General features: G+C 44.2%; 1 protein-coding gene across 1 annotated transcript in view; it reads left to right on the forward strand.

Annotated features, from left to right (window-relative positions):
• Positions 1-23,710, forward strand: part of LOC137623103 (CXXC motif containing zinc binding protein) — a 55,319-nt gene that overhangs the window by 14,290 nt on the left and 17,319 nt on the right. The window contains exon 2 of the mRNA XM_068353768.1: positions 11,419-11,502. Within this exon, the coding sequence (XP_068209869.1) occupies positions 11,419-11,502 (84 nt within the window). The remainder of the gene's footprint in view (positions 1-11,418; positions 11,503-23,710) is intronic.

Raw genomic sequence — 23,710 nt, forward strand, 5'->3', positions numbered from 1 at the left:
TGGAAACGAACAAGAGAGAGTACTATGCCCAGTAAGAGCTCTTAAGTACTATTTAAGACGTACGAAGCCATTACGAGGACAATCAGAAGCTTTATGGTGCTCTATTAAGAAACCTGCTTTACCGATGTCGAAGAACGCAGTTTCTTATTACATCAGACTTTTGATTAGAGAAGCTCATTCTCATCTGAATGAGGAAGACCATGCTTTGCTGAAGGTAAGGACACATGAAGTTAGAGCTGTCGCAACTTCAGTGGCCTTCAAACAAAACAGATCTCTGCAGAGTGTAATGGATGCAACCTATTGGAGAAGCAAGTCAGTGTTCGCATCATTTTACCTTAAAGATGTCCAGTCTCTTTACGAGAACTGCTACACCCTGGGACCATTCGTAGCAGCGAGTGCAGTAGTAGGTGAGGGCTCAACCACTACATTCCCATAATCCCATAACCTTTTTTAATCTTTCTCTTGAAATGTTTTTATTGTTGTTTTTGGGTTGTACGGAAGGCTAAGAAGCCTTTCGCATCCTGGTTGATTTGGCGGGTGGTCAAATTCTTTTCTTGAGAAGCGCCTAGATTAGAGGTTGTGATGAGGTCCTTTAGTATGGGTTGCAGCCCTTCATACTTCAGCACCTAGGAGTCGCTCAGCATCCTAAGAGGATCGCGAGGCTCAGTAAGGAAGATGTACTTAAAAAGGCAGAGTAATTGTTCAAGTCGACTTCCTTACCAGGTACTTATTAATTTTATGTTTGTTATTTTGAATAACTGCTAAAATGAAATACGGAATACTTAGCTTCTAATGTTAACATGTATGCTGGTCTCCACCCACCCCCCTGGGTGTGAATCAGCTACATGATCAACGGGTAAGATTAATATTGAAAAATGTTATTTTTCAATATTAATCTTACCCGATGATCATGTAGCTGTCAACTCTGTTGCCCGACAGAAATCTAAGGTCGGGATACGCCAGCGATCGCTATACAGGTGGGGGTGTACACAACAGCGCCATCTGTGAGCAGGTACTCAAGTACTTCTTGTCAACAAGAACTCAATTTTTCCTCTGTCGTGCCACCGGCAAGACCTACTAATACGCCGTCCATAACTGGATTTGTTTTCACAACTTTTTGGTGAAGTACACTATTCCAGTTTTGAGCTTTCGCTATGCAGGGGTTTTATCTTCATTTCAAAACTTGAACTCGTTTTGGATAGATTTAATTATGGTGACGAAGAGAGTATGGACTCTCTTTCACTTTTAAATGGCCGACCCTTCCCTTAGACGGAAGTGTTGGTGACGAAGAGAGTATAGACTCTCTTTCACTTTTCAATGACCGACCCTTCCCTTAGACGGAAGTGTGTTTAGGTTTTTGGTAATTTTGCTTAACAAAGTTATAGATTTTTTTTTTATCTCTCCGCCATTTATAGGCCTCTTCGATTAACTTTCCATTTATTATAAACTTATAAAAAATTAATTTTTATGTTTGTTTATATGCGACCTTTCCTAATAGTAGGCGGTCCTTACTTGGAACCGAAGTTAATTAACTTTGAGCCCGTCATATCGTATTTCCTTTTAAGAATTTATGCTATTTTAATTTTAATGTTTTTGAAAGTATTTCTTTGATAGTCTCGTACTGTTTTCAAAGATGAACTAACGTTTTGTTTAGTCTCCGCAGTTGTTGACGTTCAGAACGTTCAACATGCGCTCTATCGTTACGATAGAGAGAGAGTTTTTCACGGTTTCACGTTGCAGTAAGAGTAAACCGATTCTAGCGTTTCGTTCATTCTTTCTTAGCTTAAATGGTTTTAATTCTAATAAAGGAACTTTTTATTTGGGAAACCTTTCAGTTTTTTTCCTTTAACAAATAATATGTTTTAACGATATATGATTGGGCTCATCTCTCAGGTTCTAAGTCAAGAGAGAGAGAGAGAGAGATAGAGACGGAGGGAGAGAGAGGAGAATAAACGTTTCGTTCAAGCGGGTAACGTTGTTCTCGTTTTTTACTCTTCTCCCTAGTCGCTATAGGGGAAGAAGGTAAAACGTTTCTAGAGTTTTATTCTTGTTCCCAGGCTTTATGCGGCGAGAGATTTTAAACGTAGTTTATTTGATCTAGTGTTTAGTCTCTTTTCCAGCCACTGAATTCTTTATCTTTCATTATGTTTTTCTGTTACATTGTAAAACTGTTTTCGCAATTACTACCTTTTAATGAAGGATAGGATTGCGTGTTTCAGGTACAAATCACTTAAAGTTTCGAGTTCAGTGAAATAAGTGCAAACAGAAAATCAAAAGTGATAAAGTGATATGCGCAAGTGTTACAGTGTTGCGTTCGAGGGTTCGTCTGTTCGTGCCAGTTGTTCACCTAGTCCGATACCTCTTACAAGCTCCCAAGCCCAGGGGAGAAGTAATGTCGAACGACTTATGGGTTCCACAGGCCTTGATCGACGAACAGACGTTTCCCTCCGTGGTTTCGGGTGTATCTACACACGTTGCCGACGTGATCACCCCACCCACACAAAGACGAGAGAGCCCATTTATTCCTCGTCTGCGGAAGAGGTTTCTCGCAGAAACCATGGACCAAATCTTGCAGCTTTTAAGTGCAAGTCGGTCCCTTCCGCGCAAGTCCAACGGCCTAGGTGTAGCCACTGGGTCAGTTCGGACTCTCTCCAGTCATCCGACGACTGCACACCTCCCAAGGAGGCAAGGTGGTACCGCAACAGGCAGTAACTCCGTCTGTTGCCGCACCAGCTGTTTTAGACCCTCAGTCACAACGGACAGTAGCTCCGTTTGTTGCCGTCTTTCATAGACCCTAGTGGTCCATGCTGCAGACTATACAGTCTCAGCTTGCTCCTTCATGCAGGAGTATCGTGCTGGAAGGTTGACAATGCACCTGTTAATCTACAACCTTCCACGGTTGTGCGCTCAGCAGATACTGCGGCTGACTGCTCCCACACTCCACCTGTGAGAGCTCCACCTCCGATGCGCAGTCGACCCTGCCAGACGCATGTTCATGCTGCACCCTCCATTGACATGCGTGAGCTACCGCATCAGCAGTGGGAAGGTGCTGTAGAGCTGCCGTGTTTTGACACAATGCGGCATGCTCCGCAACCCATGCGGCATGCTCCGCAACCCATGCGGCATGCTCCGCAACCCATGCGGCATGCTCCGCAACCCATGCGGCATGTTCCGCATCCCATACGGCATGCTCCGCAACCCACGGCAGTCCCTCCCACGCACCAACACTCCGCTTTTGTTGTTGCCAGCTCCCACTCTCCGACTGCGGAGAAGGTTGACGATGCACCCGTGGGCCTACACCTACCACGGTTGTGCGCCCGCCATGGCTTCCTGCTCCCACACTCTTGTTGTGAGAGCTCCTCCACCCATGCACAGTCAACCCTGCCAGATGTATGATGACTCCCACAGACACACGGAGCACTCCGTTGCCGTGCGTGAGCTACCACAAGCTGCCGTGTTTTAACACGGTGTGTCAGCCTCCGCAACACACTGTGGTTACCGCCACTCGCCCGCAGCAAACTAGTCAGTCAGGAGTTGAGGCTTCCCCACACAACTTTGGTTGTTGCCAACTCACAGACTGTCAAACAGTTACATGACGCTGCCTTCTGGTCTGCTACTAATACACCAGTGCTGTATGTCCTCACGCTCCTGTTGTGGTTGACAGTTCAGTTTTTGACAGTTCACAGACTGTCAAGCAGTTTCATAACGTTGCCTTCTGGTCTGCTGCTTTTGCACCAGTGAAACCCTCACTGAGATAACCTAGCTTTTCTCGGACATGGTTCCTGTAGATGAGAAAGTGCTGTTCTCCCTCCTTCTGATATTCCCTTGAGGACTCTGTCATTTGGAGAGGAGCCTTAAGCTGCTTAGCCTCCTATGGACTTTAATTAAAGCATAACATGCTTCCAGGGAGGGTAATTGGTTCCGCTTCAGTCGCTAACCCCGTCTGTTGCCACACCTGCTCCCATAGACCTTGGGCTTTGTTGCAAGACATGCAGTCCAAGCTTAGTCCTTGATAGAGGATTTTTTACGGAGAAGAACCTTCTTGCCAACGACCTTCCTACCGGTTGGTTGTACGCCCTGTTGACGCTGAGGTATCCTACTCACGTCCGCCAGTTGAGATGGTTCCTCCACCGGTGCGTCCCAGTGTGGGTTGCCAGTCGCACGTTGACGTTAAGCTACTCTCGGAGGTGGTTGTGGACGTTCAGTGTGTCACTGGGAAGACGTTCAACAACCAGCAGAGGTGACTTGTTGTGACGCAGTGCGGCAACCTCAGCAACCCGATAAGGGGTTGTCTGCACTACCCAGACAGTCTAGACAGTTTCGGGTTGTCGCTGTACTTCCTCGCATCCCCATGGTTGACAGTTCACAGACTGTGCAACAGTACCATGATCTTGTGTCCGGCTCCGTCACGCATCCACCAGTGCGACCGTATTCAGCGAGTCAGACGTTGCCCACTCCGTTGCCGTTTCCTCATCAGTTTCGGATGAGGAACCCTCTGATGAGGACATGGCTGAACAAGACGATCAACCCCCAGCCCTGCTATCCATCCAGAAGATGCTGAAGAAGGAATACGGCCCTGTCAGGCTGTGGATGAGTCTGGTTAGGACACTGTCATCCGTGGTTCAATTGGTGTCACTTGGAAGACTACACCTCCGTCCTCTTCGGTTTCATCTAGCTCTTCACTGGAAAAGGACAAGACGCTAGAAGCGGTCTCGATCCCGGTTTCCGGAAGATAAGTCTGGTCTTACCTGATGAAAGGACTTTACCAACCTTTTATAGGGTCTTCCCCTGACTGTTCAGACTCCCAACCACGTTCTCTTCTCAGACGCATCGGACGTAGGCTGGGGTGCGACCTTAGGCGGTAGGGAATGCTCGGGATTATGGAACTCGAGTCAAAGGACAATGCATTTTTTCTGCAAGAAGCTTCTGGCAGTACGTCTGACCTGGAAAAGCTTCAGGTCTCTCCTTCAAGACAAAGTAGTGGAGGTCAACACGGACAACTCCCTGCTTTGATGTTCATCTCCTAGCAAGGAGGGACCTACTCTCTGACATGGTGCGAGTTCGCGAGTGACCTCCTCTCCTGTTCAACAGGTCTAGACTTTTCACTAGTAACAAGTTTCTTCCAAGGCAACTTGAATGTCTTAGCAGATTGTCTCAGTAGGAAGGGACAATAATTCCAACATATTGGACCCTCCACAGAGATGTATGCAAGAGACTTTGGGTCACCTGGGGCCAGCCAACCATAGATCTCTTCGCAACCTCGATGTCCAAGAGGCTCTCAATACTTTGCTCACCTATCCCGGACCCAGCAGTGGTTCTTTTAGATGCCTTTCTACTAGATTAGTCTCATCTAGATCTATATGCATTCCCTCCGTTCTAGATTGTCAACAAGGTACTGCAGAAGTTCGCCTCTCACGATGGGACAAAGTTGACACTAATTGCTTCCCTCTGGCCCGCGAGAGAATAACTTACCGAGGTACTTCGATGGCTAGTAGACGTTCCCAGAACACTTCCCCTAAGGGTGGACCTGCTACGTCTGCCACGCGTAAGAAGGTACTCCAAGGCCTCCACGCTCTTCGTCTCACTGCCTTCAGAGTATCGAAAGACTCTCGAGAACTAGAGGTTTTTCGAAGGAGGCAACCAGAGCAATTATTAGAGCAAGGAGAACATCCACCCTTAGAGTCTACCAATCGAAGTGGGAAATCTTCCTAAACTGGTGCAAGTCAGTATCCGTATCCTCGACCAGTACCTCTGTAACTCAAATAGCTGACTTCCTCTTATATCTGAGGAAAGAGCGATCTCTTTCAGCTCCCACTTTCAAGGGTTACAGAAGCATGTTGGCATCAGTCTTCCGTCACAGAGGCTTAGATCTTTCCAACAATAAAGATCTACAGGACCTCCTTAAGTCTTTTGAGACCACAGCTAAAAGAGTCAGTGAGATTCATGCCTTCAGCAAGAACATCGGATTTTCATCCGAAACGGCTACATGTTCTACATCTTGGTTTTCTAGCCAAACACGAGCTGCCTTCTCGGCCTTGACCAATATCGTTCGTTATTCCAAACTTATCGTATGGTTGGAAATGAACTAGAAAGAGTATTATGTCCTGTAAGAGCTCTTAGGTTCTATTTTAAAAACCTTTACGAGGCCCGTCTGAAGCTTTATGGTGTTCAGTTAAGAATTCTTCCCTGCCTATGTCAGAGAATTCTTTATCCTATTATTTTCAGACTGTTAATACGAGAAGCTCATTCCCTTCTGAATGAGGAAGACCAAGCTTGGCTGAAGGTAAGGACACACGAAGTTAGAGCTGTCACAACTTCCGTGACCTTTAAACAAAATAGATCTCTGCAAAATATTTTCGACGCAACCTTTTGGAAAAGCTAATCAGTGTTCGCGTCTTTTATCTTAAGAATGTCCAGTCTCTTTACGAGAACTGCTACACTCTGGGACCATTCGTAGCAACGAGTGCAGTAGTGGTGGGGGCTCCACCACTACAATTCCCTAATTCCAGAACCTTTTTAATCTTTCTCTTGATTTTGGCGGGTGGTCAAATTCTTTCTTGAGAAGCGCCTAGATTAGAGGTTGTGATGAGGTCCTTTAGTATGGGTTGCAGCCCTTCATACTTCAGCACCTAGGAGTCGCTCAGCATCCTAAGAGGATCGCTAGGCTCAGTAAGGAAGACGTACTTAAAAAGGCAGAGTAATGGTTCAAGTCGACTTCCTTACCAGGTACTTATTTATTTTATGTTTGTTATTTTGAATAACTGCTAAAATAAGATACGGGATACTTAGCTTCTAATGTTAACATGTATGCTGGTCTCCACCCACCACCCTGGGTGTGAATCAGCTACATGATCATCGGGTAAGATTAATATTGAAAAATGTTATTTTCCTTTGTAAAATAAATTTTTGAATATACTTACCCGATGATCATGAATTTAAGGACCCTCCCTTCCTCCCCATAGAGAACCAGTGGACCGAGGAGAAAATTGAGTTCTTGTTGACAAGAAGTACTTGAGTACCTGCTCACAGATGGCGCTGTTGTGTACACCCCCACCTGTATAGCGATCGCTGGCGTATCCCGACCTTAGATTTCTGTCGGGCAACAGAGTTGACAGCTACATGATCATCGGGTAAGTATATTCAAAAATTTATTTTACTAAGGAAAATAACATTTTTATTAGTAAAATAAATTTTTGAATATACTTACCCGTTGATCATGAATTAAAGGACCCACCCTTCCTCCCCATAGAGACCCAGTGGACCGAGGAGAAAATTGGTTCTTTGTTGACAAGAAGTACTTGAGTACCTACTCGACAGATGGCGCTGTTGATGTACACCCCCACCTGTATAGCGATCGCTGGCGTATTCCGCCCGTAGGTTTTTTCTGTCGGGCAGCAGAGCTGCAGCTACATGATCAACGGGTAAGTATATTCAAAAATTTATTTTACTAATAAAAATAACATATTTTCAAACATCTAACCAAAAAATAGCCTTGTTCAAAGACCTAACCCAAATAAGCTTTTTTTCTGACCTCTTATCTTGAGTTGAAGCTTAAATTGGGCATCTTTCATCAATGCAAGATTTTTTTGCCATCCACTCATTTTTTTGTTTCTTCGACCATAATTATGGGGTTACCCCACTAGGAAAATGCGTTTTTAAGTGGGGACAAAACCAATAGCCATTTTATTACACCATTTGATTTTTGTGTAATAAGTAAGAATTACAAATGCTTCCTTGATTACTAGGGCAACTGCAAGTACTGTATTCAGTACTGTACTGTGTATTCTAACCTAACTTTATGGTGCCTGAGGGTGTTTGCTTGATTCTTGGACATATTCTGACTTGATTGCCATAAATAATTTGATTTAAAGAATTATAAGAACCCACCCAAGCTCTTATTAATGAAATGAGTGGGTTATTAGTCACTTAATTTTCTCTACGTTTTCAGAAAATTCATGCTCATATTGGGAACTGTACCTATGTTAATTTCTCAAGATATTATTCTAGAAAAGATGAAAAAGTAATTGTGTGTTTTTTTTTTTAATGGGGGTTTGTATGTTGAGTGTTATTGTTGTTAACAATTGCTAGTTACTATTACTAGATATAGCAATAGATAAATCTACTATTTATTGCCAATATTAATCTATAGTATCTTTGATAGGTTTTAATGTTGATGAATTAAACATGCTTGGTTAATCTATTAAACCTCCTCTGTCTAATAATAGATGTGAGACCACAGGACGTTTGGATGGGTAGAAGGAATAGCATTGAAATATAAGTACTGTACTGTACACAGTTACCTAATTTAACCTAACGTAGGATGCCAGGTTATAATTAACTGCAAGGGCTTTTCCTTCCTTGTAGAACCCCCCCCCCCCCCCCATGCCTTGTTCCAGGATACCATGAATTTTGAAATAAAATACTGGGATACATCCAAACTCCTTCGCTTCCTTCCCTTCCTTTGTCTTTTGTTGTCCTCTTTGTCAGTTTTCTTCTCAAGGAAATGGTAGATTTTCCTCCTCCCTCCTTAAACCCAATCTGATTCTAAACTCTAAAACAGTGTTTGTGAGACATGAGGAATTTGTAATGAGTTTATATTACATTTCATATGGAAATGAATGACATATTCATTAGAATAGCATGGGAATATATACTATCAATCAGAAATCCAGGTTTCATATTCAAATCTTTCAGTACTTTAAAGTAATCTCAGTTTCCAGAACATTTTGCAATTCAACATCTTTGTCAGATACTCTATAGACATCCGAATAAGATTGTGTGATGTGACTTCTCATATTTTATTTATACTTTCATAATCTTGTGTTTTGTGATCCACCTGTCTGTCTCTAATTGTTAGGTATTTGAGTTCCTCATCTCTTTGCTTCTTCATTTTCTTCTAGGTTTTTTTATTGTATTTTAATTGTTTATTATTTCTCTTGTAGTTTATTTATTTCCTTGTTTCCCTTCCTCACTGGGCTATTTTTCCATGGTGAAGCCCTTGGGCTTATATCATCTTGGTTTTCCAACTAGCATTATAGCTTTGCTTTTAATGATAATGATAATAAGAGAAATGTTTTAGTAGCCTCTCTCAGTCAGCAGGTACAGGTTGTAAGTTTAGAGTGATCCCTTCCTTCTGTGACCAAAAGGCTTCTCACTCTGGGATTACTAGTGATTAACCTGTTCACCACATGGCTATACAGAGAACACCTAGGAGTTTGTTTCCCTGTTTTAGAACCATGGGAAGTGTTTGAGGACACTGTACAACAACCATTGTATCACTATACCTACGCCTTTCCCCCATACAACTTAATTTGCCGGCAGATCAACAGAGTGTTGGTCACACCAGGTTTCAGGAACAAGATGAGTGGTACCCTGATCTATTAACATGTTTAGTTGGGCTCCCGAATTCCTCGTGGGAGTTGTCTGTGCCCATGAAGAGCTTTAAAAAATTGTGCCCACCTGGAGACCTCAGGACCAGGTGTGGGATGTAACTAGTGTACCTAAGTCTATAATGAGTGCTCCATGTGAGCCTTTGAGATGAGCATCAGACAAAGATCTAACGCTATCTCTATAAAAGTTTAAAGGCCACTCATAAATGGCAGAGGCAAAGGGCAGTGACAGTGCCCTAGCAAACAGGATAATGCCCTAGAGACTGACCATATATACATGCACTATGATCAGTGCCCAAGCTCCCTCTCCACCGAAGCTAGGACCAGGCAATGGCTACTGATGACTTAGCAGGTAGACCTATAGGCTCCCCCAACCCCCCATCCTTAGCTTACAGGGATGGTGGGGTTACAGATACTAAAGAAATTCATGAGTTTGAGCAGGACTCAAACCCCAGTCCAGCGATCGCCAGCCAAACAATCTTTTGGGTAACCTTAAGTTGTTCTGAAGTATGGAAAGAGGTAGCTTGCTCCTGAGTTCAGAGTGAGTGAGTGAGTGAGTGAGTGAGTGAGTGAGTGAGTGAGTGTGTGTGTGTGTGTGTGTGTGTGTGTGTGTGTGTAGCACAGATTTCCTATACCCTTTCTACCTGTGGGTGTGCTCTATATCCACAAGTCTTTTGTCATCTTTACCCTTGTTCCTGTGGTGGTTGCTCTTCAGGATATGTAGCCAGCCTAGCTCACGTGAAACAAGATATATCTCTTCTAAGATAGATGTTTGGGCATAAGTCTAGAATGAAGGGTATTGACTGGCCTTCTACCCTACTTTCTTCTTCTCATGGGGTGCAGCAGTCATGGCAGCTATGAGCTGGATCTAACAGCAGATGCAATTTAGCCTCATAATTGAGCAATCTTTCTTTACACGCAAGCTTTATTAAAAATATCTCCCACATCCTTTCAAACAAAGGATGAGTAGAATGTATTCGCGATCGTTTGTTAGACGCATATATACCGTATTCAGACATGACCCATATAAGGATATAGGTTCTTCCATGACTGATTACCATTTACACATAACTCCTGCGTCATCTTCCTGTTCAGAGTGTGAAGAGGTTGAGAGAAGTCATCACCTTCATTCTTATGCAGGATTAGGTTGTCTGACATTTCTCTGGAAAGTTAAACCAGGCAGATTTTGGTTCAAAGAGACTTCTTCCCCCTAAGAATGAGTCTCCTATTAAAGGATGGACGTTTTTATTTATATAAAAACATAAAATTTTTTTAATTTTTGTATGTTTCTTAGTTATACAAACCCTAGAGCTTTTCAGTCACATTTTCCCACTTCAACTCAATCGCAAATCCAGGCCTAAGGTCAAAAGGATTGTCTGGTTGACAGACAGTTTGGCATAGCTTTCCCACCACCTTTTGGTAGATAAAACTACCTTGTTAAACTCTTAAGATCCATTCCAGCTTCGCTGAAATCAAATTTCCATTGAAAGACTCTGATTTTAATACTGTAGTTGGGAAAAATATAAATCACATTAAAAATTTGTACTGTAATTTACTTAGCTATACAAATCTAAGTTCTTTAAGTTCCACTTCCAGCCTCAACCACTCCTCTCAGTTCCAGGCAGAAGGTCAAAAGTGCTAGTTTCCCTGACTGGCGGGTGGGGTTGGCTTCTCTGCAATACTTGTCAGTTCTGTAGTTATAAATACTGTACCACATTAACGATTCAGTGGCCGGTTTAGCTTGCACTGAAGACATACTTTATATTTAAAAGACTTATCTATGTATAACTATGATAAATGCTAATTACTGTGTACTGTACAATACTTTAAAGAATTTTGATTAATGCAATACAATATAAAAAACTTTGATTGCTAAATTGATGGAATAGTATTTTGACTTATGGTACATATGTGAATCAATAAACAACTGATTTCAGTTGCTATTTTGCTGCTTAGTTTTATTTAATAACCCATCTGTACAATGTGAGTTAACCTTGGTCATCTGTTTTCACTGATTCCTATTTTGCAGGTATTCAAAATCGCCATTCGGGCTCAACTTGAAAATGTTACTAATTTAGAGGCACCAGGAGAAGATTTTCAGTACTGTATTAAGGTAAGGATGGCTTTTTCATTTTCATATAATATAGATGAATTTGGTACTTGGAGTCATACACCGTGTAGTATACTGTACACTTTTCACACATTTTTGGTTTTCAATAACTTTTTCAAAGATTTTGAAGGAGAATTTTGGAAGTAACTATTTTTTTTCTAGTCAGTTAGGCCTATAAGAAACTAATGTAGGTGTCCCGCCAAGAAGACTGCTTGATATTTAGATAAAATGCACACATACACCAGGGTATAACTACTTTCTCCCCCCTACCCGAGGAAGGGGAGAGACCGAGTAGTTATACATGTCGGGCAATGCTCCTGAGCATGACCAGAAAAAAAAAATATATACATATACTGTATATACATACATACATACAGTAGAATCTCAGTATTTGAGCATCTCAAAGCTCGGACAGATTGATTTTCGACCAAAAAGTTCAAGTGAAAAATGTCCCTATTCTCAAATATTTGGTACTCAGCCAATGCAAGCAAAAGCCCGCCAACCCAAATGCCACCAATTACGCGTTGGTTATTGTTTTGGATGAACGTAAACATATGATTTTCTTCTTATTTTGTGTTACTGTATACTGTGCTATATCTTTCTTTGTTCCTGCACTAATACAAACCTTCCACTACAGTGAGCCCTCGCTACTTCGCGGTTCAACCATCGCGGTTTTTTTCATAACCCATATATATATATACATATCGTGGATTTTCCGGAAATTTCGAAAATACCATGATATCTGAAGACCCCAAATACGATATTTCGTTACCTGTAATTCCATTAATACTGTAATTAGTAATATCTGCTCTTACTGATTGTTCATTGCATTACATATGACATATAATTCAGCACAGAAAGAAATAAAACACGAAAAGAGAATGTGATCATACGATAATTCAGTACTGTATACAGTATGTAGTAAAATTAAATTGAATATGAAACGCAAATCAGATGCAGTCATACCATATTAGAATGGTGTAAGGCTGCTGATGGCTACTAATGTACTACAAATGTAATGGATGTGCATCTTTCCCATGAATCTTTTGTATGTATACGTACGTAGTACTGCATCCAATAATATTCTTTGTTGCAAAAATCACATCTCGAATAAGCGTACGAGAGAGAGAGAGAGAGAGAGAGAGAGAGAGAGAGAGAGAGAGAGAGAGAGAGTGAGAGAGACATATCCTACAACAAAACAAGCGTAAAATAGCGTACGTAAAGCTGTATTATTATTATTGTTATTATTATTATTATTGTTGTTGTTATTAAAATTATTATTGTTATTATTATTATTATTATTATCATTGTTATTATTATTATTATTATTATTATTATTATCATTATTTATTATTATTATTATTATTATCATTATTTATTATTATTATTATTATTATTATTATTATTATTATTAGTGTACAGTATACGTAGGGTACCTTGTACTTTGAATTGGTAACCTACGTAGCACATAAGACGGGTTATGATTGGTTCAAGCGCTGATAGATGACGAATCAGAACCCAAGTTTTGTTATCTAGCCTGTGATTGGTGTTTTGCCCGCATCTCCAACCCGCAGCATCTACGTATTCGCGGTCACTTTGTCTCCCGCCGTATCGCTGTGTAGATGTTGTTAAGTTATTGTGGACTTTAATCTGTGCTGTGCGTGACTGTTTTAAGTTGAACTTTTTGTTGAACTTTCTGTTAAACCCTACTGTACAATGCCTCCCAAGCGTTCTGCTTCTACTAAGGCTGGTAGTGAGCCTAAACGCCACCGAAAAATGATGACGATTGCTGAGAAGGTGACACTTCTCGATATGTTGAAAGAAGGCAGAAGTTACGCGGCCGCAGACCCCGAAGACCTGACGAAATCGGCCAGTGAAGAAGACAGTGAAACAAAGGAAGAGATCCAAGAAATTGTCGAAGAAACAGGCTTAACATTAGAACGGCTTGCCAAGCTCTGCAACCTTGCAAAGGAGTTGAGAGAATTGTCGCAAGAGTGGGACGAGGATATGGTTTGTTCTATGCAATTCTGCAACAAAATCGATGTAGACATGACTCCCTACTGGATGCTCTTAAAGGGAAAAAAGAAGCAGCGGCAGCAACTTCCGATCACGATGTTCTTCCAGCCTCGCAAAAAAGAGCCAGTTCCTCCTGCTACTATGCCCTCGGAAGAAATTGAAGAAGTGTCCCAGGAAGAAGTTGAAGAGGTGTCCCAGGAAAAGACACCTCCGTCTGAAGAGACGTAAAATACTATCATTGGCTGCACAGTAGAAGACATCATCAGCTTCATCATCATCATTTCTATTGTGCAGCAAATTCATCGCCATCATCATTCAAGTTTTTCTTGAACTTCTTTCGTGGTGAGTACAGTAACAATCTTTATTTTTTACTTTAATATTCTAACATTTTAATATTTGTGCCTGTTTTAGTTTAGTACTGTATGCATTAAGTTAAAGGGAAGGTTTTAAAAGTCTGAAGAGTATACGTGTTGTAACCTATCATATTTTTTTTGTTTAAAATTTACATTTACGTACGTAAAACAATCTCTCTCTCTCTCTCTCTCTCTCTCTCTCTCTCTCTCTCTCTCTCTCTCTCTCTCTCTCTCTCTCGTAAATTGTTTTCCTGCTTTGCTACGTACCGTATGTACTGTATGATTTTATATAGATACGGTAAGTTATATTTGTAATAACATATTTTCTAAAAGCTTTTACTGTAAATATTATTATTTATCACTTTCATCATGCGCGTTAAATGCCTTCTTTGTTTACTGAGCGGGGTTGTTTACTGAGTGTACTTTATGACGCCGTCGTTTCAGGCGGCGTCATAAAGAAAAACATTTCATTTGGAAGTCCTAAGAAAAATTAAGTAAAACATTGGTAATAACAAAATCAACATACTGTATAATCAATATAATCGATGCAAAAACTAACCTATACACATATGTGTACACTAAATGCGTTTTTTTCTTCATTATGATCAGAGAAACGTAAACAAAACATTGGTTGCCATTTTTTATCGTGCTTTTTGGCGTGTTTAGGAAACGCATGATATAAAATCGCCTTTAATATTTGTGCCTGTTTTAGTTTAGGGTACTGTAGTACATGCATTAAGTGTTCTGTACATTAAAGGGTAGTTTGTTAACAGTACTACGTACAAGGGAAGGTTTTAAAAGTCTGAATATACATGTTAAATAAATAGGTAAATATGGTGTCACTACTTCGCGGATTTTCACCTATCGCGGTCGGGTCTGGAACCTATCTACCGCGATAAACGAGGGTTCACTGTATTTATATTGGGTACAGGTATATTGTTTTTGGCGAAGCTGAACTAGCCATGATAATTTTTAGTGAGGGATAACTACTGCACCCTCTAGTTAGCAAGGAGGAGCTGGGGGTAGTCAGCTAACCCTCTCACTCATACACCTGGGTTGAATAACAACTTTGCTTTCTTGGCTCGGTAAAGATGGACATATTACTCGTGCTCTCCGGATTTAACTGGCTTAGATAATTCTCTTTTTCTTTTAAGATTGTGTGTGTGTGTGAGTGACTTTGTCCCATGCGCACTTGTCCAGGTCCCAAAGGCTGCGCTTGTGATACCTTCATGTCCAACATTGAGGCGGACTCCCACCTGCTATGTCCGACCTGTCGAGGCCGCCGATGTTCAAGGGACGACACCTGGATAGAGTGTAGTGAGTGTTCTGCCTCCCAATGGGAGAGGTTCGGGCAACTGAAGAAGAAGTCAGAGCGTGATCCTCTGCTTTTGGAGTCTTCCTCGAAGTCAAAGAAACACTGGTCTTCTACTTCTACCCCCCAATCTCTTCCCGAAGCTGCTCCTCCGCCGGTTCTTTCTATAGAAACGTCAAGTAGCAGCGCAGCCCTGGTTACTCCAGGTCAGCCTTGTGATTCCGGGGACAGTGTTGACTTCCCTAGTGAGTAGGCCCTGTCCATTCCTGCAGGGGGTGCCTGTGTTATGTCCAAGTTGCTTTCTTTTTGGCCACCACTGGATGTTGGAGGCCTCCCCTCAAAGGAGGTTCTCTTTGACCTATTTCAGATTGGAGCGGACAGTAGTTGTTCGTCTCCTTCCTCCGCGGAGGTTCGTCCTCTTCCTGTGGGCGCAGGTGCTGCAGCCTGTCAGTCCGACTTTTGGTCTCCTGTGACTGACTCTGAGGGTGTAGCTGATCCACCAGGGGCAGTAACAGCTCACTCTTGCAGTGTTTCCCATGCAGGGAAACACACATCTCGTTCGCGAGGGAGAGCCGCCAAAGGGTAACAGGAGCTCAGAGACTCCCATGCCTCTTCTCTAAGGGCAGAGGTAGAAGCCGGTCTTAAGCGTAGTTCACCTCCTGGCGAACAAGTCTCCGCCCCAAGGGATATGATAAATAAATAGATTCTAAAAATAACACATTTGGAATATTTTGTATTTTTCTTAACTACAGCACTGTATACAGACCTGGAGATCTACATAGGAGCATTATTTCGGCGATAGCTGAAACCAGCCGATAAAGCTTTTGCAAGGTGTAACTACCTTCCACTAGTTAGCAGAAGTGATCCGCAAAGGAGTCAGCCCTTCGAAGCGAAGTCCAGACCTTGTTGGAGAAAGGTGCTCTCTGAGAGGTCCGCGACACGTTTCCAGGTTTTCACAGTCGACATTTTCTTGTAGGAAAGGCGTCTGGAGGGTGGAGACCAGTCATTGATCTCTTCCCCGTGAAAAAATTTGTCCAGAAAACTCCGTTTTGGATGGAGACTCCCAACACAGTCAGACTCGGTACCAGACCGAAAGACTTCATGTGCACTCTGGATCTGAAGGACCCGTACTTCCAGATCCCAATCCATCCGTCTTCCAATAAGTATCTAATATTCTCTCTAGACCATATATTATACCAGTTCAAGGTGCGGTGTTTCTGTCTTTCCACAGCACCTCAGGCTTTCACAAGAGGGTTCGCCATTGTGTCAGCATGGACTCACAGACTCGGCATCCGTCTCCTAAGATAACTGGACGACTGACTGGTTCTAGCAGACTTGAAGGCGGCCCTTCTCCGCCATGGAGACAAGCTTCTAAGGTTTTGCCAAGATCTGGGGATCATGGTAAACCTCGAGAAGTCTCATCTGATTCTCTCTCAAAAACTGGTATACCTAGGCATGCTATTGTACACTGTAAGGCACAAAACATATCCATCAGACAAAAGGATTTGGAGGTTGAGGAAGGTAGCACGGCCCTTCCTCAGGCGGAAAGAGCTCCCAGCGCAGCGCTGGGTGCATCTGCTCGGTCATCTCTCTTCTTTGGTACATTTAGTTCTCCACAGCCACCTGAGGATGAGATCTCTCCAGTGGCGGCTGAAATCCCAATGGAATCAGACCACTGATTCCAGGGAGACATTAGTCCGCGTAGGGCAAGAGGAACGGACAGACCTCAGATGGTGGCTGACAGACCTAAACCTCTGCAAAGGGGCCGATCTTCTCATTTCCCCCCGGAATTGATGCTCTTTTCAGATGCCTCAAAAGAAGGCGGGGAGCCCACATGCTGCGCCATATCACCTCCGGCCAGTGGTCCGAATCCAAAAGGTATTAGCATATAAACCTTTTAGAAATGAGGGCAGCATTCCTCGCCCTCAAACAGTTCCACCAGTTCCTGGCGGGGCACTCTGTGTTGTTAATGAGCGACAACACCTCAGTAGTTGCTTATCTAAACAAGCAAGGCGGTACCTTTTCGTACCCGCTGTGCCATCTAGCAGTACAGATACTCATGTGGGCAGAAGGCAACTCGGTCTCCTTATCGGCTCGCTTTATTTCGGGCAAGCAGAATATGTTAGCGGACAGTCTGAGCAGAGCGACTTAATAGTGGGCTCCGAGTGGTCTTTGAATCATCTAGTAGCCAACAAAGTCCTGACTTTGTGGGGTTCCCCGACTGATCTGTTCGCAACGGCCCTGAACTTCAGCCTCCAATTGTACTGCTCACCAGTCCCGCATCCCCTGGCTCTTTGCCAAGATTCATTCCAACATCAATGGGAGAACATGGACAGGTTTGTATAGTAAGGAAAAATACAAAATATTCAAAATTTGTCATTTTTAGAATTTATTTTTTTAAATATTAAACTTAGCCGGTGAATATATAATAGCTGACGTCTCGGACGGCTCGACAGAAAAACACAAAAACTCGCGAGCGATCGCCATGAAGGTTGCGGGTGTGCCCACCAGCGCCAACTATCGGCCAGATACCGCATATACATGTAAACAGCTCCAGTTCTTCTCTGTCGGTCTTGTCGACAAGTTGATTCCATTACTCGCTGTTGACCTGGAGTTTTTCGTCATTCTTGGTGAAGTACTTCTTTTTGGTTTTGAGCTTTCGCAGTGCAGGTGTTTTTATCTTCAATTTAAACTCTTGAACTCTTTTTTGGATAGATTTTATTTTTGATGACTTTGGATTGTTTTTGGATTTTCTTTGACTTTTCAAAATGGCTGACCCTTCTCCAATTCCTAAATTTCGTAAATGTAATGCTAGGGATTGTAACAAACGTCTTCCAAAGGCCTCTCTCGACCCACATACCGTGTGTTCTAATTGCCGGGGTAAAACCTGTCAATTAGGAGATCGGTGTGATGAGTGCGTGGTACTTTTGGAATTTGACTGGCTAGAGTTTGATAAGTATTCTCGTAAGCTAGAGAGAGATAGGGTGAGGAGAAGTTCCTCTAGATCATTAGAATTTTCCTCCTCCCATGCCCCTGAACCTAATCCTTCCCCAGTAGTAGTTGTGCCTGAACCTTCTACTAGCACTCATGAACCATCAATGCGGGATATGTTGCGTGCCATTCAAGCGTTGGGCGAGAGAGTTGAATCTTTGGCTACGGACCGTAATCAACTCATGGCGGATGTTAAAGTGTCAGAGTGCCACATTAGAAAATCGTGGGGATAAAGTGATTAGTGCGCAAAGTGTTATCAGTGTTGCGACCGAGGGTTCGTCTGTTCGTGCTTGTCGTTCGCCTAGTCCGAGACCTCTTGCAAGCTCCCATGCACCAGGGAGAAGTAATGTCGTAGGACTTATGGGGACGAGAGGCTTTAACCAACGAACAGACGTTCCCTCTATGGTTTCGGGCGTGTCTCGTCAAGACCGCCCCTACCATAAGACGAGCGAGGCGGTTTTCTCCTCGTCATCCGAAGGCTTCTCGCGTAAGAAACCGTGGAGCAAGGTTTCGAGACCCTTAAAGCGGAAGTCAGTCCCTTCAGGACAGGTCCAGCGTCCTGGTTGTAGCCATTGGGACAGCTCTGACCCTGTGCAGTCATCGGAAGACTGCTCGCCGCCTAAACAGAAGCGTAACACGGGCTCCGAGAGTCTTAGTTTAGGCAATGTTTTGCAGTCACAGACGTTACCATCGTCTCGACCCGTACCCACTTCCGTTGATCCTAAATGGGTTGTCCTGCAGGATATGCAGAATAAGCTTGCCTCTCTTATGGAGGAGTATACTGCTGAGCAGGTTCACGATGATCCTCGCCGTTACGCTGATCGAGATCCTGGCCGTCAGCCGCCCAAACGAGCCTTTGCTCGTCCTGTTGACGTTGACGTTACAAAGTCACGTCAGTCACGTGACTTAGAGCCTCACTCGATGCAGTCCCGTGTTGACTTTCAGCCGCTTGTGGACGTTCAGCCGCTGCCGCATGCTCGTGTTGACGTTCAGGACGTTCACCGACCAGCTAAGTTGACTTGTTTTGACGTTGAGCGTCAAGCACCGCAGTCTAGAGTTGTTTTAACTGCTCAATCTAGGCTGTCAAGGCAGTCTCGAGTTGACGTCGAGCGTCCTCCCGCTCCTGTTGTTGTTGCTAGTCAGTCCGTTAAGCAGTTACATGACGTAGCGTCCTGGACTGCTGCTGATGCTCCTTTGCGTGTGGACTCTGCTTGTCAAGCATTGCCACCAAGGCAGGTCTCTCCCTTGCTTGAGACTCATCAGTTGTCGGACGAGGTTCCTTCAGATGAGGACGTTGCTGATCCTCCTCCTAATGATAATCCTTTGGACGTTTTATCTGATGTAGAAGAACCTAAGGCTGTACAACCTTCGATGGATTTTAAGAAAATCATGATGATTTTCAAGGATCTTTTCCCAGATCATTTTGTTACTGTTGCTCCTCGTTCGCCTCCGTCTGAGTTTGCGCTAGGCTTAGCTCCTACCAAGCCTGCCTTTACTAAGCTAGTGCTTTCTCGCTCTTCTAAGAGGGCTTTACGTCTTCTAGGCAACTGGTTGGTTACCAGGAGGAGTTTGGGGAAGACGGCCTTTGCCTTCCCACCTTTTAAGCTAGCTTCTAGATCGAGCGTCTGGTATGACACGGGAGAAGTTCTCGGCTTGGGAGTCCCTGCCTCTGCCCAGGGTGACTTCTCAAGCCTCGTAGACTCTCCCCGTCGCCTGGCCATGAGACGCTCGAAAATTTGTTGGTCCTCCTCGGACCTTGACCATCTCCTTAAAGGCGTATACAGGGCCTTTGAAGTTTTTAACTTTCTAGATTGGTCTTTAGGAGCATTAAGTAGGAAGATCTCGTCTGCTGACCAAGATGTATCCTTACTTATTATGTCCTGTATGGACAAAGCCATCCGCGATGGCTCCAATGAGCTTGCCTCCACCTTTATGCTTTATGTCGGGAGTCTTGAAGAAGAGAGAAACCCTTTGCTCTTTCCTTTCAGCAGGAGTTACTCCCTGTCAAAGATCGGAACTGCTCTTTGCTCCCTTATCGGCTGCTTTGTTTCCACAACAGCTGATTAAGGACATTGCTGCTTCGCTTGTGCAGAAGGACACACATGACCTGATGGCTTCTTCTGCTCGCAAGGGAGCTCCTTCTTCATCCTTTGTTGTGAGACCCAGAATCGAGACTCCTGCGTCGAGGTTTATCCCGCCCTTTCGTGGCAGAGCTCCCAGCAGGGGAGGCTCTCGTGCCGAGGGAAAGAGAGGTAAGAGGAGAGGAGCCAAGTCCTCCCGTGGCAGAGTCTGACTGCCCACGTCCTCAGACAGCGGTAGGGGCCAGACTGAACAACTTCTGGCAGGCCTGGGAGAAGAGGGGTGCAGACCAAGAGTCTGTTCTGTTGCTCAAGGAGGGGTACAAAATACCTTTTGTATGCAGACCTCCTCTAGTAACAGTTCCCATAGACCTCTCTCCCAGGTATCGAGAGGAGTCAAAGAGACAAGCTCTACATCACGAAGTGTCTCTGTTGCTAGAGAAGGGAGCGGTGGTGAAAGTCTCGGACCTTCAATCACCGGGGTTTTACAACCGTCTCTTCCTAGTCCCAAAGCATACAGGAGGTTGGAGGCCAGTGCTAGACGTCGGTGCGCTCCACGTTTTTGTTACGAAAACAAAATTTACGATGGAGACCACGAAGTCCGTCTTAGCAGCGGTCAGAGAGGGAGACTGGATGGTCTCTCTCGACCTGCGAGATGCGTACTTCCACATTCCTATACACCCGGATTCCCAACCGTTTCTGAGGTTTGTTTACAGGAATGTGGTGTACCAGTTTCGAGCACTGTGCTTCGGCCTCAGTCCTGCTCCTCTCGTGTATACGAGGCTCATGAGGAATGTGGCAAAATTCCTTCATCTTTCGGGAATTCGAGCCTCCCTGTACTTGGACGACTGGCTTCTCAGAGCATCGTCCAGTCATCGCTGTCTGCAGGATTTACACTGGACGTTGGGTCTGGCAAAGGAGTTGGGACTTTTAGTCAACTTAGAAAAGTCCCAACTGATTCCATCCCAGACGATTATATATTTTGGGATGGAGATTCGCAGTCTAGTTTTTCGGGCTTTTCCGTCTGCCACCCGAATAGAACAAGCCCTGCTCAAAGTCCGACTCATGCTGAAAAGAGAACGTTGTTCAGTAAGAAGCTGGATGAGTCTCGTAGGGACTCTGTCATCCCTGGAGCAGTTTGTCTCGCTAGGGAGACTTCACCTTCGCCCTCTCCAGTTCCATCTAGACTCTCACTGGAACAAGAACAAGACTTTAGAGGCTGTATCAATCCCGGTCTCCGAACCAGTAAAAGCATGCCTGAACTGGTGGGACAGCAACATCAGTCTGAGAGAGGGTCTGTCCCTAGCAGTCAAGAACCCAAACCACGTGTTGTTCTCAGACGCGTCGGATTTGGGTTGGGGTGCGACTCTGGACGGTCAGGAATGCTCGGGTCTTTGGACCTCAGCTCAGAAGAGCATGCACATCAACGGCAAGGAGCTATTAGCAGTCCACTTGGCCTTGATGAATTTCGAGAGCATTCTGCGAAACAAAGTGGTAGAGGTCAATTCAGACAACACCACAGCTTTGGCGTACATCTCCAAGCAAGGAGGCACTCACTCCCACACGCTGTACGTGATCGCAAGGGACCTCCTCATATGGTCAAAAAATCGAGGCATCTCCCTGTTGACAAGATTCATCCAGGGGGACTTGAACGTCTTGGCAGACTGTCTCAGTCGGAGAGGTCAGGTGATCCCCACGGAATGGACCCTCCACAAGGACGTGTGCAAGAGTCTTTGGGCGACTTGGGGTCAACCCACCATAGACTTCTTTGCCACCTCGTTGACCAAAAGGCTCCCAATCTATTGCTCGCCAGTCCCAGATCCAGAGGCGATCCACATAGACGCGTTTCTACTGGACTGGTCTCACCTGGACTTGTATGCATTCCCAACATTCAAGATAGTCAACAAGGTACTGCAGAAGTTCGCTTCTCACGAAGGGACAAGGTTGACGTTGGTTGCTCCCCTCTGGCCCGCGAGAGAGTGGTTCACAGAGGTACTTCAATGGCTGGTAGACATTCCAAGGAGTCTTCCTCTAAGGGTAGATCTCTTACGACAGCCCCACATAAAGGATCTTCATCAAAGCCTCCCCGCGCTTCGTCTGACTGCCTTCAGACTATCGAAAGACTCTCAAGAGCTCGAGGCTTTTCGAAGGAGGCAGCCAGAGCGATTGCGAGAGCTAGGAGAGCTTCTACCATCAAAGTATACCAGTCGAAGTGGGAAGTCTTTCGAGACTGGTGCAAGTCAGCATCTGTGTCCTCTTCCAGTACCTCTGTAGCCCAAATCGCAGATTTTCTCTTACATCTGAGAAATGTTCGCTCCCTCTCAGCACCCACTATTAAGGGCTACAGGAGCATGTTGGCTTCGGTCTTTCGACATAGAGGCTTAGATCTTTCCAATAATAAAGATCTCCAAGATCTCCTTAAGTCTTTCGAGACCTCTAAGAAACGTCGTATGGCGACTCCTGGATGGAACTTAGACGTGGTCCTAAGGTTCCTGATGTCAGACAGGTTTGAGCCATTACATTCAGCCTCCCTGAAGTATCTCACCCTCAAGACACTTTTCTTAGTGTGCTTGGCTTCGGCTAAAAGGGTCAGTGAGATTCATGCCTTCAGTAAGAACATCGGCTTTTCCACAGATAAAGCCACATGTTCACTTCAGCTTGGTTTCCTGGCCAAAAATGAACTGCCTTCTCGTCCTTGGCCTAAGTCATTTGATATACCTTGCCTGTCAGAGATCGTAGGCAACGAACTTGAAAGAGTACTGTGTCCAGTAAGAGCTCTTAAGTTCTACTTAGCTCGTACTAAGTCCTTACGAGGTGGATCTGAGGCCTTATGGTGCTCAGTTAAGAAGCCATCATTACCTATGTCAAAGAATGCTTTGTCATATTTTATCAGATTTTTAATCCGAGAGGCTCATTCTCACTTGAATGAAAAAGACCGTTGCTTGCTTAAGGTTAAGACACACGAAGTAAGAGCTATAGCAACTTCCGTGGCCTTTAAGCAAAATAGATCTCTGCGAAGTATTATGGACGCGACCTTTAGGAGAAGCAAGTCGGTATTCGCGTCATTTTACTTAAAAGATGTCCAGACTCTTTATGAGGACTGCTACACACTGGGTCCATTCGTTGCAACGAGTGCAGTAGTGGGTGAGGGTTCTACCACTACATTCCCTTAATTCCAATATCCTTTTAATCTGTCTCTTGAAATGTTTTTAATCTTGTTTTCGGGTTGTACGGAAGGCTAAGAAGCCTTTCGCATCCTGGTTGATTTGGCGGGTGGTCAAATGTCATTTCTTGAGAGCGCCCAGATTAGGGGTTTGATGAGGTCCTGTTGTATGGGTTGCCGCCCTTGATACTTCAGCTCCTGGGAGTCTTTCAGCATCCTAAGAGGATGGCTGGGCTTCGTGAGGAAGACAGACTAACAAGGCAGAGTAATCGTCAAAGTCAGCTTTCTTACCAGGTAC

Source organism: Palaemon carinicauda, chromosome 30 (assembly GCF_036898095.1).
Source record: "Palaemon carinicauda isolate YSFRI2023 chromosome 30, ASM3689809v2, whole genome shotgun sequence".
Taxonomy (NCBI): domain Eukaryota; kingdom Metazoa; phylum Arthropoda; class Malacostraca; order Decapoda; family Palaemonidae; genus Palaemon; species Palaemon carinicauda.